Source organism: Carassius carassius, chromosome 45 (assembly GCF_963082965.1).
Source record: "Carassius carassius chromosome 45, fCarCar2.1, whole genome shotgun sequence".
Lineage (NCBI taxonomy): Eukaryota > Metazoa > Chordata > Actinopteri > Cypriniformes > Cyprinidae > Carassius > Carassius carassius.
Genome location: NC_081799.1, coordinates 4947894 through 4971357, shown reverse-complemented (window position 1 = coordinate 4971357; position 23464 = coordinate 4947894). Strand labels below are relative to the sequence as shown.

The following is a 23464-nucleotide window of genomic DNA, read 5'->3' as shown; positions in this document are numbered from 1 at the left end:
AAACATAGATCTAAAAGCAGTTTAGCAGCAAACTTTTTGAAAACTAATATTTATGTAATTCTCAAAACTTTTGGCCACGACTGTAGATGAGTTTGTTTCTTCATCAGATCTGGAGAAATCTATCATATTATTACATCACTTGCTCACCAATGTAAAATAATTTTATAAATACTGTTCAATTTTCACTTCAATATATCTTCAGGAGCCACATGTATTAATTTTGTGTGGCCTGATAAGGTTGTTGTTGTTGTTGTTGTTTTTAACTCTTAAAGTGCCAGTAGCCATTGATTTGAATTTCAGCTAAAAATCTTCTACATTTTGGATGGTTATATGCAGATGGATTTTGGACCTATAAAATGTCAGTATGGATGTAACACTGTAGAAATAGAAACCAATCAACTGTTTGGGACAAAAGCTTAGATTTACATGGAAAAGACAGCTTTTATCTTGTCTCATGAGGACCCAGTGAAATTGTGTGCAGCTGATTCATTGTTTCATTCACTGCAATATGTGATTTAGGACAGAAATCCTCTCCTCGCTGTTCCAATGACAAGACTTACACATAATCTTATTTATGGGCTTTGGCCGCACTGAGCGAAGCCCAGGATGCAGCGAGGCGCCTGGGATTGTCGAGGCGTAGCCGTGTATGAGGGTCAGAGCGTGTTTGGTACATAATGATACGGCTATATAAATAGCTCTTTCTAATAGTACACCTCAGACATCAGATGCATACTGTCTTGTTTGTCTCGATTCTTTATATCTGTCTTGCTCTCTGTTTCTCTCTGCACTGTGCGATGTTACCTGATCCAGCAGCAGACAACAGAAATCTAAAGATCAAATTTCTGGCTTTAAAGGCTCATCTTTGGCTAGTGGTTTCCACCAGCTAGTTATTTTTTAACTGATGTTAGTGTTTTATTTGAGGGTTTACAGTATATAACCTAAAATGCCAGGGCTTACGACGGACATTTTGACTCCCACTACCAGTTCTGGTGCTGACAGCGTTCACAAAAGGATAGCAATCGGGAAATGCTTTGTGGAAGAGAATCACAGGTGGAACCAAACATTAAATGTTCATTGACATTTCTCCAAATGGCTACAGCAAATCGGATACAGTCCATCTATCTCCTTATTGTTTCAAAACAGCCTTGTAAATATAATCATTTATGTAACTGAACAAAGTAATTTGCAAAAATAATGACTGTTACCAGACACTTTTCCATCCCAGGCTCATTGGAAATGTTTGCTTGTGGTTATGTTTTTGCAGCACCGATATTATGTACCTTATAAAAGTGAAATGTCCAGTGAGCAATGCTAAAACACATGTTAAATGCGTGACTGTGGCCACACTTTTTTATGTTGCTTAAGGCACATTTTACAGTGTTTTTATTACGTTGGTTTAGGTACGTATTGCGGTGATTCAGAATTTAAATGTCAGAGGAGTGTCACTTAAGTTTTTTTTTTTTTTCGTGCTGGAAAATAACACCAAGCCCGATCCTAAACCTACCCGATAGTGTTAACGAATGCAAAAGTGATATTAAAACACACTGGTTGATGAAACCCTGCTACTTTATTTTCATTCTACACAGGTTTGGGCTGTTTGGTCGAACTGTAGTTTTCATCTATCGAGCTATCGAGCAAACCTACTGTATTAGAAAACCCACACATAATGTATGTGACGCTAACATTCAAATGTATTGGTTTTCAAATTTCACAGCATGTTAAAATAGTTTGGAAATCATAACATAATAATGTTAAATCACCACAAACCTAGTCCAATATAACTGTGAAAAATATAAAAAGATGCAATACCGCACACTATATACCGAAATGTACCGAAAGAAACTTCTACAGTTAGCAAGTATAGATAGCGTACGTGATTGCATCTTTTTATAACGTAATAATGTGCAAAGAGTTGTGTGAAAATTAGGCTTTCTTAATCTAAACTACTTTTACTTTTGCTGCGTCTTGTATGCATTTCAACTGGAAACTGCAGTGATTTCATATGTATAGGTAGGTTTTTTTTTTATTGAGTTTTGAGTTTTGCAGGCATGTATTAATAGAGCCATGTATTTCCAATGAGCCTGGGTAGTAAATTTCACAAATACTCCCCATCTGCCATTGTTTAGTTAAACGAATGCCATCGGTTGAGGGTTCAGCGGGTCAATGCCATATCTATACCGTTCTTTGTCCAGTAACATCCATTCAGAAATAGACACGCAAACTGAGAAACTGTCACTGATGTGAATGGGATTTTGAGAATGAATAGCACACATTTACAATTCAAAGCCATTTTAGTTTATTTCAGCTTGAAATATAGTACAATAGATGTAACACATTGCAGTTTGATAATAATCGAATCAAACACTTGACAGCCCCAGGTGCCCAGTGCCCACTGTGGGGAAAGCGCGGAGAACATGGTTTAATCTGAAATGAAAAGGATGCAGCTTTTGTTTTGTGGGTTTTGAGGAGCGCTGGGGAAATGAGCAATGCTCTCTTTCCCAATTATGAAAGATAAAGTTCAATTAAAATGTAAATGCGGAGACTAACCGCCACACATGCTGCGTTTGTCTGCGCACACTAGATGGAAATGGACTTGCAGACATTGCTAGTGGAAATTCACAGTAGAAAAAAACTCTTTTGGTCTTTGTTGTGAGCAGCTCAGGTGCAGATGAGGTTTTCTGTGAGTCTCACAGCAAACACACTCCAATTTTCCCGCTCACTTTTTCTCTGTGTTGTGCAGCTGTACTTAGGAGACCTGGGAGCCAATGAAGTAATAGTAAATTCTTCAGAAAATATGCTTTGCACTTTGTATACTGCACTGGGATCTCACTTTGTGGGCGAAGTAATTCTCCCGTTCTACTGTTCCACCTATACCAGGCATGTGTGTGAGGTCTGTGCCCCATTCAGAACTGAACTGTATATATATATATATGCCACTTTACAATGATGTTAGCTTTTTTGTGTATGCTGCATAGCTCTGTGGATAAAAAATTAATTTCTTCGACTACAATTCAACTACTAAGCCTTGCCTTACCACTTGAGAAAAAATGGCATAATAAGTCAAAATAAATAATGAAAGCTAGTCACATTGTCAAAAAAAAAATAAATAAATAAAACCTTCTACTCATGCAACTCTTCAATGTACAACTTACATTTAAATTAAATAAAAACAAAAATCTTCCTGGCATTCCAGTTCAACATTATATGGTCAATGAACATTGCAACTCATAAATTGAAAAAGAAAGCTCTGAATTTTCCGCAGTCCTGCTGTGCGACAGATAAAGAGCGAAAAAAGCACAGATTAAGCAACTGCGACTGAGCGCCACACATGATTTTGAGTTCCAGACCGGAGCTTCAGCAGTGCAGGACAGGCCAGTGATGGATGCACGGGATGAGTCATAGATGCTGGGCCGTCTCTACCATCACTCATCTCCCTTCACAGGCCTCAGCTGCAGTGCATTAGTCAAATGTCCCCCTCCTCAAAGCGGCCAAGACATGCACGGGACTTCCCAGCATCTTTGTGCTCTGCTCTGTTGTGGTCAAGTGACCCTCATTACCCACAGGCACCAAATAGTCCACAGGTGGTCCTCAGGTGTGTGCAAATCCACTGCAGCACACAAACAGGAAGTGGACTATCAACAGACTTGATGACTCAGACATGTTGTTTGGTCATATTGCATTTTCTTTGAGATTTAGTTTTTATTTTATTTTTATTTTAACTGAAATATTTATGTAATTATAAAGTGCCATTATTCAAATGCAAGTAAAAATGCAAATCTAGTAGTAAGAAACCATAATAATAATTATTATTATTATTATTATTATTATTATTATTATTATTATTATTTGAAGTCAATTCATTCAAATTGTTTGTAAATGCATCAAAGTAATGCAAAAACAAAAGTGCTGCATGGGGTATAAAGTCTCGGTGCTCTTTGGTTGTGGGATAGTAAATCTCTGAAGACAAGAACTCCAAGGCACTCGAATATCTCAGTGAAAAAATTAAAAAGCCTTTATTACATTCTTGGCTTGCTTTTTTTTAAAAATGGTGAGAGGTACACCTACGCGTTGCGGCTACATGCCTTCATCAGGGTGTGTATTACAAACAATGTCTCAGTTCATTTAACAACAGCTAATTAATCAAATTAGTAACACCTGGTCACTCTGTGTAAAGCAACTCAAAGAGAGAGGTAAAAAAAAAAAACCAAAAAAAAAAGAAGGGAAATTCAAATTGCATCTCTTACACAAAAGTCATAAAGTGTGAAACTATCATTATAAATATAATAATATCAGCATAAATATAATGCATGAGACAAAAAAAAAATAAAAATTCAAACCATCTCACACAAAAATAATAAATCATGGAATTATCATCATAAATATAATGAATGAGAGACAAAAGAAAAAAAAAAAAAATTTCATTTAAGAAATGGTACAAAGTCTAACTCTCCGTTTAAGCCTGGACATGTAGTTGCTTTTTGTTTGTAAATGCAATTAATAATAATCATAATAATAATACATTTAGCACTCACTATTCTAATTCTATTCTTTCTAACTACCTTTCTAAACTTTTTGTATTCTATCTATTTTTTTTTCATTTATTATAAAATTATAAAAAAGACCTCTAACACTAGTTTGCTGTATTCTTTTTCTTTTCTATTTGTTTTCTTTTTATTTATTAAATTATTTAAAATCCCATGCTACGTGTACTGTGTTAAGCTAACTGAGACTTGTTATAGCACTTATATATCATTGCTCTTTTGTTGATTTTGATTGCTTCCACTGTCCTCATTTGTAAGTCACTTTGGATAAAAGTGTCTGCTAAATGACTAAATGTAAATGTAAAATAAAATATTAATGAATCAATCTCTGATAATCCCGGGTTGCTATGGTCATGCAGGATTGTTTATGCATTAATCTCATGGCCACAAGAAAAACATGTTGTTCGCTCAACATAAGAAGTCGTGGCCACGAGAAATTAATGTCGTTCACTCAGCATAATCTCGAACCCACGAAATAAGGATGTCGTTACCTCGACAAAATGATCTCGTGGCCACGACATAATATCACATTCCTACAAGCTAATATGACGTTCCCTCAAATTAATATCTCATGGCCATGACAAAACTTAGCGAACCGATCATATTACCTTAGGGGCACCTTAATAATTGTAATATTATTATAACTTAAATATAATTTTAATAGATTTTTGCTGTACTGATAATTTTATAGAAATGTGAAAATATAATTTATTTATTTACTTACTATTAAATAGTTATTTATTTATTAGTTTGTTTGTTTGATTTCATTATTTATTTTTAATACCAGATTAATGTTTGCATTTACGTAATCTAAATTCCAATTATTGAAAATCCATCTTGTTTGTTTCAAGATGCATATTCAAATCCAGCCTGCATCATGATCTAAACCCACCCTGCACCCATCATTTCCTGTTAGCTATGGCAAGAAGCCCCCCTCACCCACCCAAAAGCCACTGATCAACCCTTTACCACAAACTCCTCTAAAGATACATTCTTCATGGTGTGCATCCTTTATGTAATCATCTCAACAGCACGCATAATTCCCATAAGTTCCATATCCCTGATTGGCTCTTGTTATTGATTGACAGGTGGAGCTCTCTGACAGCACCTCCCACACCATTACCGACGCCTACGCAGGGAAAGAGTACATCATCCAACTGGCGGCCAAGGACATGGAGATCGGCACTTGGAGCGACTGGAGCGTGGCGGTCCATGCCACCCCCTGGATGGAGGAACCCAAGCCCATCACCTCCACCACTGAGAGCGACATTATCCCAGGTATGCATGAGTTGCCAGCAATACGCACACTACTCTCTGTCCTCCCATAAAACAATAATAGTGGCTGATAATGAGGAGACGGTGTCTGTAGCCCTGCATCTCAAAGTCAAGGTGCCCTCTGCTGTCAGAGAGCTTCACCAACAAATGAATAGTTGAAGCGCTCTGAGTTTCATGAGGAATTGACATCAGGTTCTGTTAAGTTTAAGGATAAACATTATAAGGAGATGCCATATTTAATTTAGACACCAGAAATAGCCATGTACTGTCCGTTCAGCCAGTGTGAACTCAAATCAACCCTGTTTACTTCCTCAGCACATGCTCCTGGTCAAATTGTGTTCAGTTCTTCAGTCCATTTATCCAAAAGAAAACAGACCGCGATTCTTTTGGTAGCTTAGCCTTCGGCCTCCAGTCACAAAGCCTTCTCAGAAATGAGAATAGTCCTTCACAGTCTACTGCAAAGGTCTGAATTCAGCCCTGACTCCATTCTACAGACACTTTTCACCACCCAATCAGTTCCTGGAATAAAATTACTATCACAGAATCCTCCAAATTCACATCTCTTCAGTTTAACGATCAATGTGCACATTCTCGAATATAGAGCATATTTTATGGACTGTACCACTACCCCTTCATTCACATTACAGGGGTGTCGCAATATAATTTCATTAAGCATGTACTCTGAGTTCTGCACTCTTGCAAATTCTTTCATAAACAGTGCAGATACAATGTATCTTTAATTATTTTATTATTATTCATTATTATTATCTAATTATTTTGCTGTGTAGGAAACGTCACAGATTATAATGTGAGTTTTGCAGGAGTGTGTAACTTAGGTTAGACTGAAATCATGGCCCACTTCAGTGATGAGGAACGTTCTTTGCGTGGTTTTAGTATATAATAAGAATTAAAAAAAAATAAATAAACATTTTGTTTTTCATCCTGTTAAGACTATTATACTATAGTAGTATTAGTCAACCCAGTGTGCAGTAAGTGCAGATCAACAGTGAGTCATTTCTGTATGCTTTGTAAAGTTATGGTTACAAACTCTCTTTGTACAAGTATTTTGAGTGATTTAATGGCCAGAAAAAGAGAAACCAATAAATAAAGCTGAAGTTCTGATGGCCTATTTGCAATATTAGTTTCATTGCATCCCAGTTTGGGATTTATGAGTTCTGATACTGTGGTCCTTTCGGGATGGACAAAGAGAATCTTGACTTGAAAACCCTAGTGATAGCCTATGTATATTTTGTTTTATAAATAGCACTGACAACTTGATGACTGTTATTAGAAGTAATATCTAGTGACGGCTGCCCCGCTCGGTTTGATCCAGCAGACAGTATTGAGTTTCCACCCCTCCATGCACTCAGCGTATTTAATCCACACTATACTTGGAACGGAGGAAAGAAATAAAAAGTCAGCAGAATTGCATGTAGTTTTGTGAGGTGTCTGTCAAAACACTCTCTCTAAAAGCTTTTCTTTCTTTTCTCCTGGGTAAAACAGAACGTCCTTGTAGTAATTCCTCCTTTGCCTGTTATTTCAGCATTTTATTTGCTTAATTTGAGATGAGAGTCATTGCGCGAGACGGCTCTTTCAACTTTATCTGCAGTGTTTTTCAGGGAGTCATTTCACACATTGTCACACTGCACAAAATAAAACAATAAAAAAAGCGATATGAAAACAATAACTAAAATGTGAAGTCAACTGAATTGGAAATTGCACAGCAGGAAAATGACCAGATGGCATTGGAGCAGTTGTTTAGTTAACTCAAAATGCTGTTTTAATGGTAGTGTATTATGAGTTACAGATATAAAGTTTATTTTATTATAATGAATGTCTCATGTAACCAGACTTTTGACTCCAAGATCCACTCACTTACACAGGAAGAGACTGTCAAACTGATGGGAAAAGTGACCAATCACATTTCATTTAGTTTTTTTTCTGTACTGTTAAAGGGATGGTTCACTTTCAAATAAAATTTTGGTATGTTTTAGCTTACCTCAAGGGCATCCAAGATGTAGGTTTCTTTGTTTCCGCAGTATTTCCCATTGTGATATTTTTAGGTCAAACCGTTCTTGTCTGACTCATATAATGGAGGTCTAGGGTCACCACCTCAAAGAGCATGTACAGAGAAGTCCAAATTAAACAATTACCCATCGTAAGTACACACTGATGACCTAAGACACGAAAGGAGTGGTTTGTGTATAAAAAAACGAACAGAATTTATATCGTTTTTACCTCTTGTACACAACCACGTCCAACTGATCTGAGTTCGCGAGTGCTTCCTGATGTGACGTGCGCGCGCGCTCTGGCTTAGTCTGCGCAAGCGCGGAAAGTGCCGGAAGTGATGTCTCGCGTGTGTACATCACTCATTGTTTACTGTTTACCACACGTTACATCACCAATCTGCACTGTCTGAAATATAATACAGTAATTGTAATTAATTAATTCATTTGTTTATAATGCACCCTATAATCGTTGTGATTATAATAAAAATAAAACACATTACTCACTCTATTGACGGCGTGCCATTGGGTCCCTCTGGCTTTGGACGTCGCCTCCAGTTTATACGTGGCAAACTAAACACAACGTGCAAAACGCTGCTTCTTAACAGCGGAGAAAACTCAGGATCTTCAGTCAGGCAGGTGTGTGATGTGATACGGTCAATGTCCTCGTCATCGTCTTGTGGTTGTTCCATTCATGACAACATATGCTCTCCACCTCTGTTGGCATCTCACAACACTTGCTACTAGATCTCTGTCTCTCTGAGGCTTGAAGACGTGCTGCTGCAGCGGATCGCTCCTGAGTATTTGATCCGTGTATTCTGGTTCAAATAAATATGGTTGTGAAAAAATTAAACATTGTCTGTTGATATATTGAAATCGTCTTCCATTGCAATTTCCTGTATGTCTAAATATGTTTAGATCTTCACAGTGAAAGGTAACACTCCCGAAATCTCTGTGTATACCATAGACAATTATTGTAAACAATGAGTGATGTACACATGGAGAGATCACTTCCGGCACTTTCCGCGCTTGCGCAGACTAAGCCAGAGCGCGCGCGCACGTCACATCAGGAAGCACTCGCCCCCTCAGATCAGTTGGATGTGGTTGTGTACAAGAGGTAAAAACTATATAAATACTGTTCGTTTTCTTTAACAAACCGCTCATTTCGTGTCTTAGGTCATCAGTGTGTACTTACGATGGGTAATTGTTTAATTTGGACTTCTCTGTGCATGCTCTTTGAGGTGGTGACCATAGACCTCCATTATATGAGTCACAGACAAGAACGGTTTGACCTAAAAATATCAAAATGGGAAATACTGCGGAAACAAAGAAACCTGCATCTTGGATGCCCTTGAGGTAAACTAAAACTTATCAAAATTTAATCTGAAAGTGAACCATCCCTTTAAGGGTGAGTAAATATGTTTTAGTAATTTTGTTTTCAACATCTATAAATTTATTTTGAATGTCTTTATTTTTAATAATTTTATATCTATACACCATCAAACAAAAGTGGCATAATTAAAGTAAAAAGCAAAATTATATTTTTCTTACACTATGAAAATTAATGTCTCACATGACATTTAATAACCTGAAATTGCCTTGTCTAGTCATAAAAAGGTAAAATTATTCAATAATGTAAGTGACACATAGTCATGAGGGTCTGTTGGAAGTTATTGGTGTTGGTCACGCCACATGACTTTTTTTATAGCTAAAAAGTAAAAAAAATAATAATAATAATAAAATTTAAACACATTTTAAAACATAGTCATTGTATTCAAGTCATTGAATTTATTGCTTGTCATTGTATTGTTTAAGGAATTAACAAATGAATTAAATGTCATTTTGTATCATTCATCCTTATTTTGTACATGAACCATGGATTTACACACCATTTCCTGTTAAAATACTTAGAAATAAAAACCATTTTCTTCTCCCCTGGCAGAAACCACCCCTGGACCGCCTTCAGCCGCACCACGAGTGGGTGAACCCACAGCGGCCTGCTCCACCCTTCTCTGGTCAACCCACCTCCTCCTGGCCTGCGTCCTGCTGTCCATCATGTGGTATGTGACCTCACTGCAATGCTATTTCCATGCATCTCATTCACTGATCTTATGTGAGAAAGGATCATGAGCTTTCAATGAAACAATGCAAACAATGAATCAAAAAATCATAAGAGGCTAACCACATTATTCATGCAGCTGGACTACACTTTTCCTAATTATGTACAATACAAGCTCACAATACACTTGAAACACCGATAACTAACTAATAGTCAGAACATATGCACATAGTTTATTAACCTGTTAACTGTCACCCGTCCCCTCTGTGTCGCCTACATTTACTTCACTATATTACAATTAAATCTAAATCTAAATATAATCTTGATAGACTATATATCGTTGGAAAGGTCTAAAACTCCCAAATATATATTTTACCAATGTTTTTGTTAAAAATGATGTAGGAAAAGTAATCGATTAATTTATGACAAGAGTGCACCCTCAAAAATCTAAATTATAACTGGTGTTTTGACCTTTGTTTAAAAAAAAAAGACTTCTTTGTTGCCTTTTCTCTATCACTTTTTAGAAATCATCAGAAATTATATATCAACTGAAAACTTAAAATTTCAAAATTCATCCTTTAAAACCCATTTTAAAATCAGACATTGCATTACCATGTAAATGGTACATCAATATCATGTTACAAAATATTTTTATTCATGAATTACAAAAATTTTAATTGGGATCGTGCACAAAGTCAATGTTCAAAAATGTGAGTGACAGTTAAGGGGTTAAACAGATACTGTAACTCAGTGAGTAACCAAAGCTGTGTCATGTTTGTTCCCCTGATTATCAGAGTTGGAGTCTTGATTTTGTGGTTTTGGTCTTTAGACCTCTATAGGACACATAACATATGCCTTGGTCTGGGTCTCGTTGATCAGTGTTTTGGTTTGGGTCTTAAAACTTGAAGTAGTTCACTGAAAGTTCACCAAACTTATAAATGTTCGATTAGTCTTAAGTCATGGTCACATTAGGGAATTGTTGGCTAAATTTGGCTAAAAAGGTTCATTGTCAGTAATGTAGTGAGACATGAAGCACAGCTCACACAAAAATCCTACAAGCAGGTTTCTTTTGGTCAACATGGCGAATCCACATTATCAACTTGAACCTGTTATGAAATCTACATGGGAAAACCTTTTGCCTTTATGCAAAATCCCCAATCGTTTTGATTCCAATTGAAATGACTAAAGTTTATGAAGGTAATTGTGACCACACATCTAGTCAGGGTCTGGGTCTCAGACAAGACACAGTTACAATGGTTTAAGTGGGCCGGTACGCACCGGTACTCAGTACCACCACTTCCAAATATAGCTCTTGAGTGTACCGCCACCTCTAAAATGTGTTTAATTAAGGTTTCTAAATTCATTACCTTTTATTATAGGCTACGAAATCTAATATCATAAGCCCCCCCATCCCCACCAATCTCATCTGGTCACCTTATTCTAAGGGTATTTTTTCAAAATCCTTTTGCACATTTTATTTATGTTCAGTAGCTCTTTCTAGCTCAAGCAAATCCACAAACTAATAAAAAGATTTATTAATTTTTATATGGTCGTCTGTTGACTGCTGTATATAAAACCCCTTCAATATAGTTGTTGTTACCTCAGGGGATGAGGGGAGTCATCAAAAAGAAAATAATAATAATAATAATAATAATAAATAAATATATATATATATATATATATATAGGCTATAATAGACTGTATTGTGCACTCCAATCCAGTAGTTGGCGATGTAAAAAAACACTGTGTACATAAATGCATTTTACGCATTCCTATTTATTGATAACCTAATAGGCATGCACATGTCAAAATTGTTATCATTAATTCATGATTTTATAGTTTAAACTGAGATGATAATATCCTTTGAGCCTGTCCTCCAACAAAAAAACGACCATTTAGGTCATTTGTGCAAGCACCTTATTACAACCTATATTTACGTTGTAAAGTTAAGCGCCCTCTAGCGGGCGTAAAAATAATGACAGTATTGCGTTGCGTCTGTCGTCATGAAATGACATATGACGTCATTACCAATCAAAAAGCGCGTTTATTTAAATGCAATGTGTGGGCTTTTTACATCGATCTCACAGTATTTCCTACATATCTTATTAGGTGGCTTCGTTTGAATGACCACACCTAACCCCATCCCTAAACCTAACCCTAACAGAAATCATGATAAATTATGATTTATTGAGCATATAGATTTTTACGTGCATGTCCATTCTCTGGATTCGAACCCATGATAGCATGATTACATATGAAGGTATAACGCAATAATCTACCAAATAAAAGAGTGCGAATAAAAGAGTACAAAATATTAATATGAAAATGACCTTTTGTCGATTTGGACAAAAGACCTATACGAGCGTATTGGTTGGAGGACAGTTTGTATCCTTTGCAAAAACGTGTACTTTGAAAGCTGTTTACGCTGTCAGGCCCCCAAAGTGGCGTTGTCGTGTAAATGGACAATAAAAATGTATACCATTTTTTAGTTGAAAACGGTGTTGTGTAAATGTAGTCTGGATGCATGGCTTGAGAGGTCTAGTCTAAGTATAGATCTGGATCTTAGTGGTTCTGGTGTTGATCTGGATCTTAGTGGTTCTGGTGTTGATCTGGATCTTAGTGGGTCTGGTATTTGTCTGGGTTTGGATCTTAGGGTTCTGGTTTTCATCTGGATCACAGTGCGCTGGGATTGCTTTATTGCTTAAACCTTCATTTCGTAGACGATTCTTTTGAAAGGCTCAAATGACTTCCATATGCGCTGTTGTCTCTACACAAGTCCACGTAGACACAAAAACTAGGACGTGTGTGCAGACATCAACAGACAATACTGATGACAATAAATATGTCATGCAAACAGTCCGTGAGCCCAAGCGGAACACGTACAAGGGAAGTATATTTTCAGCTTTAGTGGTTCTGCTATTGATCTGGATCTTAGGAGGTCTGGTCTGGGTAATTGGGGGTGTGCTAGTGATGTAGGTATTAAAGTGGTCTGGTATTGTTCTGGGTTTTAAGGAGACTGGTATTGATCGTAGTCTCATGGGTCTGGTATTGATCTTGGTCTCAGGGGGTCTGGTTTTGATTTAGGTCTTAGTGGATCTGGGTTTAAGTCTAGAAAGTGGTAGTCTTAACTCTACTCAGACTTATTCATTTTCCAAGTGCTCACAGTACTTCCATTTTGTATCGCTCGCTCTTGACAGTCATAAGTACTACACCTAATGGACTAGATATCGGCAGACTACTGGAAGCGTTTCCCTCTCAAAACAAAGATTATTGTGCTTTCTGGTAATTATGTAAAATTAACACTCTTTGACACCATTACAGGGTGGCTTCCATCCTGAAAAACTGTAGCGATACAATACAGGTCCCAGCCAGAGACCATCGGCTCATTAGACTGGCACAATCCACCCTGATCGCCTGAGAAACTGAGGGACGGACCCAGTTACTGGTGCTTACAGCCACATAACCCTCTTCAATCCCCTGCACGGACAGAAAGCAGGAGGAGATATTCGAGAAACAAGCCTGATATTCATTAGCACTCGGGCCATATGTTTACAGCATGCCTGTTATCTCCAACTCAGCAACACAGCATAAAGAGCCTATCTCTAATTAAAGCAAGCTCATGCATGGAGCTGGAAGGCAGGAGGAAGTGTATGATAGTACCTCAGGGGTAGGATGTGTTCACCCTCCCGAGACAGCCACTCACACCCAGAAATACCTTCGCCTTATACCTCCGCATCCAGCCGTTCTGAGCGAGATTTAATTGGTCAGCCCGTAACAGGCCAAGACAAAATTAAAGGCAACATCATGGGTGGCTGCTCACCAATTACATCTTCCCACTGCCATGAAGTGGGAGCCATTTGGATATTGCTCTCATTGGCCCCTGTTTGTTCTCATTTGCAATACTGTCTTGGTAATTTAAACTCTAGTAGGCTGACCGCTGTATAAATGTACTCAGTTGGGGAATGTTAAACAGATTTGTTTAAGGAGTTGACTATGGCATTTATTTGAAGTTTATTTGAAGACTAGCATGGTGACTAAATCTAGCAGCCATTCAAAGGTTCAGAGGTTATGTATCATGCAAAATCTGTAAAGTTCATGTCCAGGTCGTATTTCACACCAAACAGAAAATTATTTAGTGTAAAGAAAATAAAGCCTACTTTAGAGCCATTCTAACTCTGTATTATTACAGTTATTTCCATGACAATTAAGCAAATATCTTTCCACTCCACTTTTTATTACAGTTACAACACAAATGTATTTGTGCTAACATGAAAAATGGTGCATTGTTTAAATTGTCAATTATTTATACATCATGTTTGTTGTATAGTGACCATAATTTCTGCATAAATAAATAAATAAATATTGCTATGTAAAATTACTTTGATAATAAGAATTACTTCTGGGGAAAAAAATAAAGATAGATAGATAGATAGATAGATTTAGATAGATAGATATTATTTTTGCAAAATGTATTTTTTCCCTTGAGTAAGATATGAATGATTGCACAAAGCTAACATATATTTTCTTTTCTTCATTTTTATAGATGTGCAAGGTTCATTCCTGTGGAAAAAAAGAGGAGTCTTCTATTTCTATTTTGCACATGTTAATAGATATCGTGCATTGATAATTTAATTCAAGTTCTTATTCTCACGAAAGAAAAAAGACCTAGGAAGATTAATAAATGCTGACAATTACAAAAGGAAGACAAAAGGACAATAAAACATCTCAACATCTCTGATGAAGACATACCAGACGCAGACACAGGAACGGAACCCCAGGGGAGCAAAAGATTTGGGGACACGAGACTCACCTGCCTGGCAGCACAAGAAGAAAACAAACAAAACAAAATGCATCCACCTCTTTTTCGTTTTTTTCACAACATTTTTCAGCCGATTTCGATTCTTCAAACTGTTCTGAGGACAGAACGCTCATTTTGTGTAACATCGATTTCCATGACATACAGCTAACTCATCATGCCAAAGACTTGGACTGTTTTTCTTTTGTTCATGATCCCTAGCTTCCCCAAGCCTGTGTCTGTAAGGGATTGAAACTGGCAGTACAAAATCTTCACAAGCTTCAAAGACTGAAGAGTAACACACTTATTTTGAAGGCCATCATTTAATATCTGTTGTATTCTTTTTGTTTACCGCTTTTTCTTTTATCATTTTTTGGCCCCTGAACACAGAGAAGTTGGAACTGTAAATAACAAATTGGTCTGGACCGCCTTTTGTAACAAGAAGAACAACGTGTCGTGTCAGACCTTCTGAAGATGAAGCACCGTTCGGAAACATCTTTTCATTCTTTGCCTTTTTTGCCTTTCACCATCTGTTTTTGCAGACTTTTCTAGTCAATATCACAGTTTAATACTACTTTCTTCAAGAAATATAGTTTCGTTTTGTTTTGGTTATCATTGAATAAAATATAATTTTAGAACCTTAGAACCTTTTTGTTTAATTTCTTTGTGGTCTGCTTTTTTCACACTCTTTCTTTTCAAACCTTCATAATTGCTTAATTCTCCTTGATCATATTTTGTAAACTATGATATGTATCTTTAACATGAGAAAAGTTTATTATTTAATAATGTATGTATTAGCTTTAGATTCTTGTAACCTGTATCTGGGTTCTTTTTATAGATGTATATAAAATGAGAAGTTGTTCATTAAATGTGACCATTTCACAATGAGTAGAAGCTATCAGTCTTTTTGTTCGTGTCCATCATTGATCGTGTTGCATTTCTCAAATGGTTTAATATTGGTGATCCAACATAATACCAAAATTCTTTACAAAATAGTCCCTCAAACCTGTATTTAACGGACATAGATTTGTTTGTGTTTTTAGAGAATGTTTGCCATTATCTAACTTTTATCAAGGGACAAATTATTTTTTTTCACCTGCAACCCTACAAAACTATTTTATAAAGTATGGATTCAGTCTTTTAAATAAAAGTAAACATGAAGGCCCACTCCGAAACCCAACTATAAGTAGATGCCAGCAAACATATGAAAATGTATGAGTAATGCCCCGAAAACCTAAACGATAACTATAAAGATAACGATATTAGCATCCACACCAGTGAACGATATTGTGTTTATTTTAAGCGCAGTTGTGTCTGTCGCTTTAAATTCTCGAGCTCGTTACGGCAGGATTGATTCTGATTGGCTGTCAATGTTTGTATCATTCATCAGCTGGAAAAATATAGTTCTGAAAATTATTCCAACTATATCATTTCTCTGTGCCTTAATCGTTATAGCTGTGGTGTAGATTCTGCTATTCTTAAATATTGAGAATGATTTTTAGAACTATAGGTCTGGATTGGAGTAGGGTCTCAACAACCTTGGTTGAGAGACCAGCTGCTAACAGCTGCGCCCCCTCAGGGGCCACACCCACAGCTTCCACAACTCCGGGCGAGGGTGAATTATCGTGCCCTGCGTCTGTGAGAGTAGGTCTGTCGTGATCGGTATCTCCCACGGAGAGCCGTCGAGGAGCGAGACTAGATCTGAGAACCATACTCAGCCCGGCCAGAACGGGGCTACTAGTAGTAGACGGGCCGCGTCCCGGCGTACTCTCGCCAGAACTCCCGGGAGCAGAGCGACAGGGGGAAAAAAGTACAGATGAAGCCTCGGCCAGGTCTGTACCATAGCGTCCAGTCCCAGAGGAGCTGGATGAACTAGAGAGAACCAGAGGGGACATTGCGATGTCTCCTGAGTCGCAAAGAGGTCCACCTGGGCTGTGCCAAATACTCTCCATATCTGGTTCACCACCTCGGGGTGAAGCATCCATTCCCCGGGCCTCAGCCCCTGTCTCGACAGTATGTCTGCTCCCACATTCAATCTCCCAGGAATATACACTGCTCTGAGCGAGAGGAGTTTGCCCTGGGACCACAGAAGGATCTGGTGTGCCAGCTTGTACAAGGGGCGCGAACGCAGACCCCCCTGGTGATTGATATAAGAGACCACTGATGTGTCGTAGGTGCGCACCAACACATGGTGACCTCTCAGGTCTGGGAGGAAATATTTCAATGCTCGATAGACTGCTAGTATCTCTAGGCAATTGATGTGCCATGTCAGATGGCGACCACTCCACAGACCGCGGGCAGGGTGGCCACTCATGACCGCACCCCAACCGGTGAGGGACGCATCTGTCGCTAGCGTTACACGGCGACAAGGAACTCCCAGCACCGGGCCCTGATTCAAGAACCAAGGTTTCTTCCACATGTCTAAGGCACGAAGACACCGCCGCGTGACCTTGATAACTCGAAGTGGATTTCCCCTCGGGGAAAAGCCCTTGGACTTGAGCCACCACTGTAGGGGTCTCATGTGCAGCAGGCCAAAAGGTATCACGTTGGACGCAGCTGCCATCAGCCCTAACAATCTCTGGAATTGTTTGACAGTGAGTGACTGGCCTTCTTTGACTCTCTCGACTGATGTGAGGATCGACTCGATCCGAGCAGGAGACAAACGTGCCTGCATCGTGGTCGAATTCCACACTACGCCTAGATAGGTGGTTCTCTGAACTGGAGAAAGTACACTCTTCTTGGCGTTTAGTCTCAAACCCAGCTCCCCCATGTGTGCGAGAACGACATCTCGATGTCGAGCCGCCATCTGCTCTGATTGAGCTAGGATCAACCAATCGTCGATATAATTTAAAATGCGGATGCCCTGCATACGGAGGGATACCAGAGCCGCATCCATACATTTCGTGAACGTGCGGGGTGATAGTGCGAGGCCAAAGGGAAGTACTCGATATTGATAAGCTTTGCCCCCGAAAGCGAACCTCAGAAACTTCCTGTGTTGTGGAAGGATGGATATGTGGAAGTATGCGTCTTTGAGATCTATTGTGACAAACCAGTCCTCGGATCTGATTTGAGCTACAACCTGGTTGACAGTGAGCATTTTGAACTTCAGCGAAATAACTGAGCAGTTCAGGTGACGTAAGTCTAAGATCGGACGCAACCCCCCATCCTTCTTTGGAACTATGAAATACCGGCTGTAAAATCCGGATTCCCTGTCTAGAGGAGGGACCACCTCGATGGCCTCCTTCCTTAAAAGGGTATTCACTTCTTGTTCCATAACCAGAGCCTGCTGGGGGCCGACCACAGTCGGTGTAACCCCGTTGAACTTCGGTTGTGGATGACCGAACTGAATGCAATAGCCTCTTTCTATTGTATGCAGGACCCACTGAGATACATTTGGCAGTAGCTTCCACGCTGCTAAATAATCTACTAAGGGAATCAGTCTCTCGAGACTGACCTCTGGTGTAAGAGGCCCCCGAAGGGGCGGCGAGCATCCCAGCTCCGCTACGCTCACGGGCGGAAGTAACTGGGAGTGGCGCTCGCTGGAGGCCGCTGCGCCCTGAAATTCTGGCAGGGTTGGCAGACCGACCTCCTGAGGGCACTGAGGTGAGACGGGCACCGTATAATGAGGTGGACCGCGCTCTACCCCAGCAGGGGCTACCCTCTGGATCCTGGTGTCAGGATCTTTTCGTCGAGGACTTCCGGGCTTCGATGACAGATCTTAAATCGGTTTTAGCCCTAGAAGCTCCCGACTCAGAGCGTCGTTGCCCTCGGTCCCGACGTGGGGGAGCACAAGCGGCGACGCTCTGTTTTTGCGCTTCCCGGTGTGAGGAGCCGGTATGTGGCATGGTCATCTCCCGCCCAGATGCACCACGAGAGCGACGAGGGAGGAAACTCTGGAACGCCGCTGCCTGTTTGTGTGCCTCCTGGAACCTGTCGACGACAGTGTTGACTGTGTCGCCAAACAGGCCCGAGGCTTGAAGCGGGGCGTCCAGGAGGCAGACCCTGTCTCGTTCTTTTATTTCTGACAGGGTCAGCCACAAATGCCTCTCCGCGGCCACTAAGGCTGCCATAGACCGCCCAATTGCGCGAGCGGTCTCCTTAGTGGCGCGGAGGGAGAGATCAGCCGTCTTTCTTAGTTCTTCTACATCTTCAGACTTGATCCCCTCTCCCTCATCAATATCTCTCAGCAGGTCAGCTTGATAAACTTGCAGGACTGCCATAGTATGAAGGCACGCCCCAGCCTGACCTGCTGCCACATAACCTTTGCCCATTAGCGAAGATGTAACTCGAAGAGGCTTAGTGGGCAATGTCGGAGCCTTTAGAGACGATGCCGAGCCGGGCGACAGATAGCCCACGAGCGTCTGTTCGACCCGTGGCATCGCTCTATAACCACGCTCTCCCAGCCCCATCACGTTGCCATAATATAGTGAATCGGGGCCAAAGAGGCGGGTCGAATAAGGATGGTTCCACGATCTCGATAACTCATCATGGAGATCAGGAAAATACGGAAGGCTCCGACGTGGAGGTGGTTGCCTCGGCCGCAGAAAGCGTTCATCTAGCTTGCTTCTCTGCGGCTCAGTTTGTTTCTCAGCAGGCCAGTCGATTTTTAATTTATCTACGGCTCGCGTGACCACCTCCAATAGCTCCTCATACTGGGGCGACAGGGGTGGCGAATCCCCAGCCACAGTCTCCACATCGACCTCCTCGGAGGACGAGAGGTGAAGAGCTGATCCCTCACCCTGGGGGGAAGAAACCGACGAGCGTGCTTCCGAACCCAGGGTTTGGGCGCCGGATCTGGCAGATGAGGAAGGAGATAAGGACTGGCCCGTCTCCATTCCCTCTGACAGATCCACCTGCGAACCCCACGAGTGCAGCAGCCGCTCTGCCTCGGCAGAAGCGGGGCCAGCACCGCGAGGAACGCTGGTGAAGGCTCCCTCCTCGAAGAGAGCCCTCCGGGATCGAAGCATCCGCATTGGCAATCGCTCGAGAGCCGACTCAGCGTGCTTCGATCCCAGGCAAGCCACGCACAGACTGTGTGTATCCCCGCTCGTAATGTAGCGAGGGCAGGGAGGAACACACAATCTATAACGCGGCTTGGAATCGCCCTTCAAATGTTTGGTCTTTTGCTTTTGTTTTGGCATATTGAGCTGTTTTAGCGATCTTTTAATGGCTAAGGGACAGACAACAATAAATAGGACCAACGGGACAGACTTTTGACATGCACACACACAGAGCGCTTGCTGACAGCTGCACGGCACGTGCTTTTATAGCTTCCTGGTCGCTACGTCACCCCGCCCGTGACGTCACGCCTTTCCGATGGACTGATTGCATACGATATTCAGAGTCGGTCTCGTCAGGGACGTTCCCCAAAGCGCTTGACGCAGCTCGAGTTCCTGAAAAGGAACTTGAAATTTCGACTTTTTTTCCTCATAATTGTGTGATACTTGCAATTCTGAAATTTTTTCTCAGGATTGTGTGATATAAACTCGCAATTGCAAAACATAAAGTCACAATTCTGAGAAATAAAGTCAGAACTGTGAGATATAAGCTAAAAGTTCAGAATTGCGAGTTTATATCTCACATTTGTGTTAAAAAATAATAAACCAGAATTATGAGATATAAAGTTGCAATAACCTTTTTTTTTTATTATTCAGTCGCAAAAATTGCCATCCATACTCTCCTACACTGTATGATGTAACAGACTGTCTGGTTCTGTTCACACCACAGGGCTTCACTGAAAATACGGTTATGAGCCCTGAAAATGTATGGGTGTGAGCTGGATTATAGAATGCAGTCGTAACTCCCATAAAATGTGTGAATTTAACCATATTTTGGACTTAACAGTACTGATGGCCATATACTGTTCTGTGAACAGAGCTAACACAGAACCAAGCAGCACTGATTCTAACATGCCTCAGCATTGCAATGACGCCATATTTGGGGGAAGATATTTTACCTTTTAACTTCGTGTTCCAAAGAAGAAATGAGATCCTGTCAGTTTGGAACAGCAAATGACAATTTCAAGTAAATGATAACAGAAGTTTCATTTTGGGTGAACTATTCCGTTAAGAGAAAATAACATTTCCTTGTTGGATTTTCTTTTACATTTCCTTCAAGTTTTTCCACAAACAACAGAGATGTGAGTTACTGCAGTATGTGAGAACCTTAACTCTCCTTCAAGCATCAGTCTTTCTGTCTGTACACCTGGGGACACAGTGTTGACTTACCCTTCACATAAAGTCTTCTGAAGTCCAAACTCAAGAACTCTTATTAGCTGGTGAGGGAGAGGAGAAACTTACAGGAAAATCAATGGCTCGCAGGCTCGAGGTCTCCAACAGCGGTCTAGCCAGGCATTACGATGACTGATTGGCCATGCAAGCCCTGTAGCGATCAGGGGAAGCGGGACAGGCTGGGTTAGTTATGGGGGCTAGATTTGAGTTCTCTGATGGACAGCTGCCAGCCTGGGATATTAGGGAGCTTTTTTGGCTTTTTAAGCATGCCGCTGGGTTCGCACAGAAGCATGTCTTTGACACAGCTGGTGCTCGTGGGGCTCGCTATTGGCATCTTGATTGGCAGATGAAATGGCACTTATTTGTTGTAAACGAGTTGAATCAAGATGTCTGCGAAAAGTGAATAGAAATGATTTATATTTTTAGAGAGAGATTGCACAGAGGCAGTGCACAAAACTTAGCAATTTTAACAATGTTTTTGCTCTACACAAAGCAGCATTTTCATAATCAAAAACCTGCCTGGTTCAGTTTTAATATAAAACCTGCATGAGTCTTTAGGTTTTCATCAATTTTGCAACTGAATTCCAACAAGGCATCTATTTACAAGTTATTCCTACATCGTTACACATATTGTAATAGGTTAATTATTTATTCATGTTAACTCAAAACGCACAACTGATGTTATATAGTACATGGCATTATAATCTGTTGACATGAAACTGAATTCTCAAACAGTCTGTGAATCTGGATATCTAATGGGAGAAAAGAATAGTGCTGGACTTTATTTTATTTATCTGCAATTGACTGGATTGTGAAAAATGGATGTTGGAAACTGAAGATCACTCCTGAGAACAAGAAAACCTCTGAGAAACCAAGAAAAGATGTTTTAATGGCAAAGTTCAATCAAACTGAATTTTTTTATTTTAAAGAACTTTCACTTAAAAGCACAACCGTGTGTGTGTGTATACTAATATATATATATATATATAATAAGAAAACTCAGGGCTGGGCGGAACCGCACGTCCTGATATTGCTGAGTTAGAGGGGTTCCTAGGTCAACATATTTTGTTGACCCTGGAACAACATTTTACTCCAAAAATGTATTCTTGACCATATCCCTACACCTAAACCTAACCTTAACCATGAGTGATCCTTAAAATCAGAGGAAAGGATAGATGAATGACACTGATGTACAAGCACCTAACAGTGATTGTAAGCATAAACTTCACAAAATCTATAAAGTTGTTCTTCAAATCTGATTGGTTAATCACAATGTTGTTCCAGGGTCAACAAAGATGTTGTCCCAGGAACATGTCTCACTTGGTAAAATCAGGTTCTGCGGGCGGAACCAGCGGAGAAACAGAAAATTCAGGGCTGGATGGAACCAGCGTAGAAACAGGGGATTCAGGAATTACCTCCATAAACCAGTCCATAAATTGCTCCATATCGTTTTCAGAAACCGAATACCGCTCACCCTCAGTCGCAGAAGTGTGGGCAGGTCTTTCCTCCATGCCCTTGATCTCCACTAAAACTCCCACGACGCACGATGTTGCCGGCTCACACACCTGGTCAGTCGCGCTCTCGAGGTCCTGCTCCCTGTCGATGAAAGGCTCGGGCTCTGCGGCTGCGGTGGGCTCTGGCTCCGTGCGGCGTGATGGCAGCTGGCTGGTCTCTGGGTCGGGAGTGGGGCTGGAGATATCCACTTCAGCGGTGCAGATGGTCCATGAAGATCCATTTTTCTCCAGCACCCACTCCACGAAAGTGGCGAAATCCTCTCGGGGACCGTTCGCTGGTAGGCGTGCCTTACACCACTCGCTCAGGCCAGTGTAGTAGAAATTTGAGAGCGAGCGGTCGGAGAAGTGGGTAAGGCACGCCAGATCGAGAAAGTCCCTGGTATGGTCCTCCAGCGAACGGTCCTGTTGCTCCAGGCATAGGAGTCGGACTGCTGGAATAGCCATTCCGGGAGAGGGAGGAAAACAAAAATATAAAACTACACTTTTTTGGTCCGTGATTCTGTTACAGTTGGGTATTTGCTAGTGTAGGAATGAAGCGCTCGAGGAGGGTCTTAATCAAAAGAGGAGTTTACTGAACATCGAAGGAGATTACAGACTACATACAACACATTAACATCATTATAACATTAACTGAACTCACATCACATTAGGTTAGGTTACAATAATCACAGATGAGGAAGAACTGAACAGAAAGGGTATTTGAGCACACAGGAGGTAATGAGGGAACTGGAGACAGGTGGGGATCAATCAATTAACTAAACAAGAACAGGAAAAAGACCAAATAATGCATTGTTCTTTTTTACATCAAAACCAGAATGTATTCAAATATATAATCTCAACAGAAGAAATATACTTCAAGTTCATTTTATTCAGCAAACTTAAGTGAAGTTTCAGAACATTTTTCCAAGAATACTTTCTGAAGTTTACTATTTTGTATAAATGTAAAATTCTTGGGATTAAATTGGCCCAGTTTTTAGTAGGGATGGGTACCGAAACCCGGTATTAAAATGGCCCCGGGGCTAAATTATGAAAGACCGTAGTATC

The 23464-nt window shown here is 40.3% G+C and overlaps 1 protein-coding gene across 2 annotated transcripts in view; it reads left to right on the top strand.

Annotated features, from left to right (window-relative positions):
- cntfr (ciliary neurotrophic factor receptor) overlaps positions 1-15553 on the top strand; it is a 192005-nt gene extending 176452 nt beyond the window's left edge. Inside the window, exons 7-9 of one of the 2 annotated variants that reach the window (XM_059539326.1) lie at positions 5630-5819; positions 9765-9882; positions 14425-15553. In XM_059539326.1, the coding sequence (XP_059395309.1) occupies positions 5630-5819; positions 9765-9882; position 14425 (309 nt within the window). In that variant the 3' untranslated portion in view covers positions 14426-15553. Of the gene's footprint in view, positions 1-5629; positions 5820-9764; positions 9887-14424 lie in introns of both variants that reach the window. The other variant, XM_059539325.1, reaches the window with a different exon arrangement.
- The last annotated feature ends 7911 nt before the right edge of the window (positions 15554-23464 follow it).